Source organism: Cynoglossus semilaevis, chromosome 12, assembly GCF_000523025.1.
Source record: "Cynoglossus semilaevis isolate Cse_v1.0 chromosome 12, Cse_v1.0, whole genome shotgun sequence".
Classification (NCBI taxonomy): Eukaryota; Metazoa; Chordata; class Actinopteri; order Pleuronectiformes; family Cynoglossidae; genus Cynoglossus; species Cynoglossus semilaevis.
In genome coordinates, this window is record NC_024318.1 from 3,450,434 (window position 1) to 3,452,830 (window position 2,397).

General features: G+C 41.5%; 1 protein-coding gene across 4 annotated transcripts in view; it reads left to right on the forward strand.

Annotated features, from left to right (window-relative positions):
* The window catches only part of kif20ba (kinesin family member 20Ba), a 21,255-nt gene that overhangs the window by 7,297 nt on the left and 11,561 nt on the right, over positions 1–2,397 (forward strand). For 2 of the 4 annotated variants that reach the window (XM_025061095.1, XM_017037167.2), the window contains exons 18-23: positions 7–128; positions 204–359; positions 546–716; positions 1,627–1,779; positions 2,027–2,125; positions 2,210–2,380. In XM_025061095.1, the coding sequence (XP_024916863.1) occupies positions 7–128; positions 204–359; positions 546–716; positions 1,627–1,779; positions 2,027–2,125; positions 2,210–2,380 (872 nt within the window). Of the gene's footprint in view, positions 1–6; positions 129–203; positions 360–545; positions 717–1,626; positions 1,780–2,026; positions 2,126–2,209 lie in introns of all 4 variants that reach the window. The other 2 variants (XM_025061094.1, XM_017037168.2) reach the window with 2 other exon arrangements.

A 2,397-nucleotide genomic window follows, 5' to 3' on the forward strand; every position in this document is an offset into this window, starting at 1 on the left:
CTGCAGAAGTGGGAAAACTTAAAACATCATCACCACCTCCTGGCTGTGGCCGTCGCAGGGTTGACAGTCAGTCACATGACCCCAATTTGGCCAAACAGGAGGCAGCTCAGGCTCAGCAGCAGCTCAAGGTGACGATAAATATTGATTCAAATGTGACACAGTGTAAGAGAATGTGAGTAACAGAAAGTGCTGCTCTGTGTCAGCTGTGCGAGCAAAAACACCAAACTGAGCGTAAGAAGTGGCTGGAGGAGAAGCTGTCTCTGATTGGTCAGGCCAAAGAGGCGGAGGACAAGAGGAACCAAGAGATGAGGAAGTTTGTAGATGACCGAGAGCGTTACGGAAAACAACAGAGTCACCTGGTAATAACATTTCTGTTAATTACATACTTGGGAATCACAAAAATAAAGAGGGTTGACGGTACATCCTTTCCTTTTAAGATTTCATGCCCCTTTTCTAAAGTTGTTTTCAATAGTACTCTGTGAATGAAGTTGATGTTTGACTGATGTATGCTGTTTTCACTGCTGTGACTGTAAACTGTGACTCAGGAGTCAGAGTTGCAAGCAAAGGAGGAGATGATGCAGACGTGGAGGAAGGAAAGAGACACTCTGGTTTCCGCTCTGGAGGTTCAGCTCCACAAACTTCTCAGCAGCCAATCAGAGAAGGACAGGGAGATCCTGGAGCTAAAAAGCCGCATTGACACACAGCCAACACCAGAGGTCAGTGTAGTTCCACTTTTCTATATGAACAAAAACAATCGTTAAATCATCTTGCTTCAGGAGGTGTTATACATATATATGTTATATATTTTATGGGGGAAAATCAGGAATTGATAGAATTTTTTTGTTTTCTTTTGCTTGTTTTTTTTATATGACTCGCATGTGTTGATTAATTATTATCAAACCTAATGTTCTTTGGGGTTGTGGACTAATAAAGATTTTCTGCACTTGAATTCCTGCACTTTTAAAATGTAGTTTGTAAACTATGCAAAAAGGCTCTGCTGTCCATTAACTCCCTCCTCATGTTAATTGCTCAACAATACTGCTTCACGTATGAACACACACATGGATGCATGGTTTTGTGTGCTGCGTGTGTTTGTGTGGGTTTTTTGGGACTCTGTGTTCTTCATGTTTTTCTTCACAGCTGAGGATTTTCACACTCTGATCTCAGATCTGAGTGTGTGTGTGAAGTGCAGTGTGATCGACTGTGCTCATTAAAATCAGCACGGAGAAAACAAAAAACACTGAATTTTCAATGTCTCGTAAATCTCCATGAAAACAAAATCTATAGTTTGCAATTGCCTTTTCTAGTTTCTGCTGATGCCACAACTCAAGTTTAAGACAGACATGTTAGACCAGGACAAGAACATACACAAACTGCAAACATATATTTTTTAATTTACTCACTAGGACAGACATACATACATATATCAGTCATTTATTGAGCCTTACCATTTGCATGTTGCATGTAATAAAATTTAGCTCTAAGGTTTTTTTTAAAAAATTCGATTTTTTTTTTAACCCGCTCTGCTCCTCATTTTTTGTTGGTCCACTGATTTTTATGTTGATAAATGTGAGATGATGGAGAGTTTGTGCAGAAAATGTCACCGACAGAAACTTCTTGTTTCAGTGTGGACACGGCGGCGGTGCAAGCAATTGTGCTGTTGACGTAGCAGAGTTGCAGGCTACTCTGCAAGAGCGAGAGAAGGATCTCCAAAAACTAAAAGACGAGCTTAAGAAGTTAAGAGATGAGCAGAAGATTGTCACGAAAGTTGTCACGAAGGTCAGTCTTCCTTTAAGGCCACATTTAAGATTCTGTTTTTTGCTATGTAAAAAGTGATAGCTTAGCTCTGTGTTCTTCTGCTTTCTACACTGAGACAGAAGGTCAAAACTGTTGAGACATTGTCGGCCCTCATCTATTGAAATAAAACAGCATTATCTTAATACTGGATTCTCCTAGTGTCCACAACAGACACATAGTATTATTAATGATTATAAATTATAAAAAAACCTTGTGTTTCATGTGGCAGACTAAACACATTGAAAGCACAGCAGGGAAACTCCAGAGTGGCATCATCAAGGAGAATGCATTGCAACGTACAGACAACCGAATGTCGGTCAGCAGTCAGGTGAGTTTGTTGGACTGTATCTGCTCTAACGTTAAGCGAGTGACACCCTCAAAAATATGAACATCATTATTAATTTTGCCACAGGCCTCATCAGGATTCCCATCAGTCTTGGACTCCTCAGAGATCTCCACAGAGAATGGCAGGACCAGCCGTTTCCCCCGACCTGAGCTGGAGATCTCCTTCAGCCCACTGCAGCCCAACCGCATGGCTCTGAGGCGCCGCGGGGATGACAGTGCTGTAACTGTCAAAATCACACGCTCTGCACGCAAGAG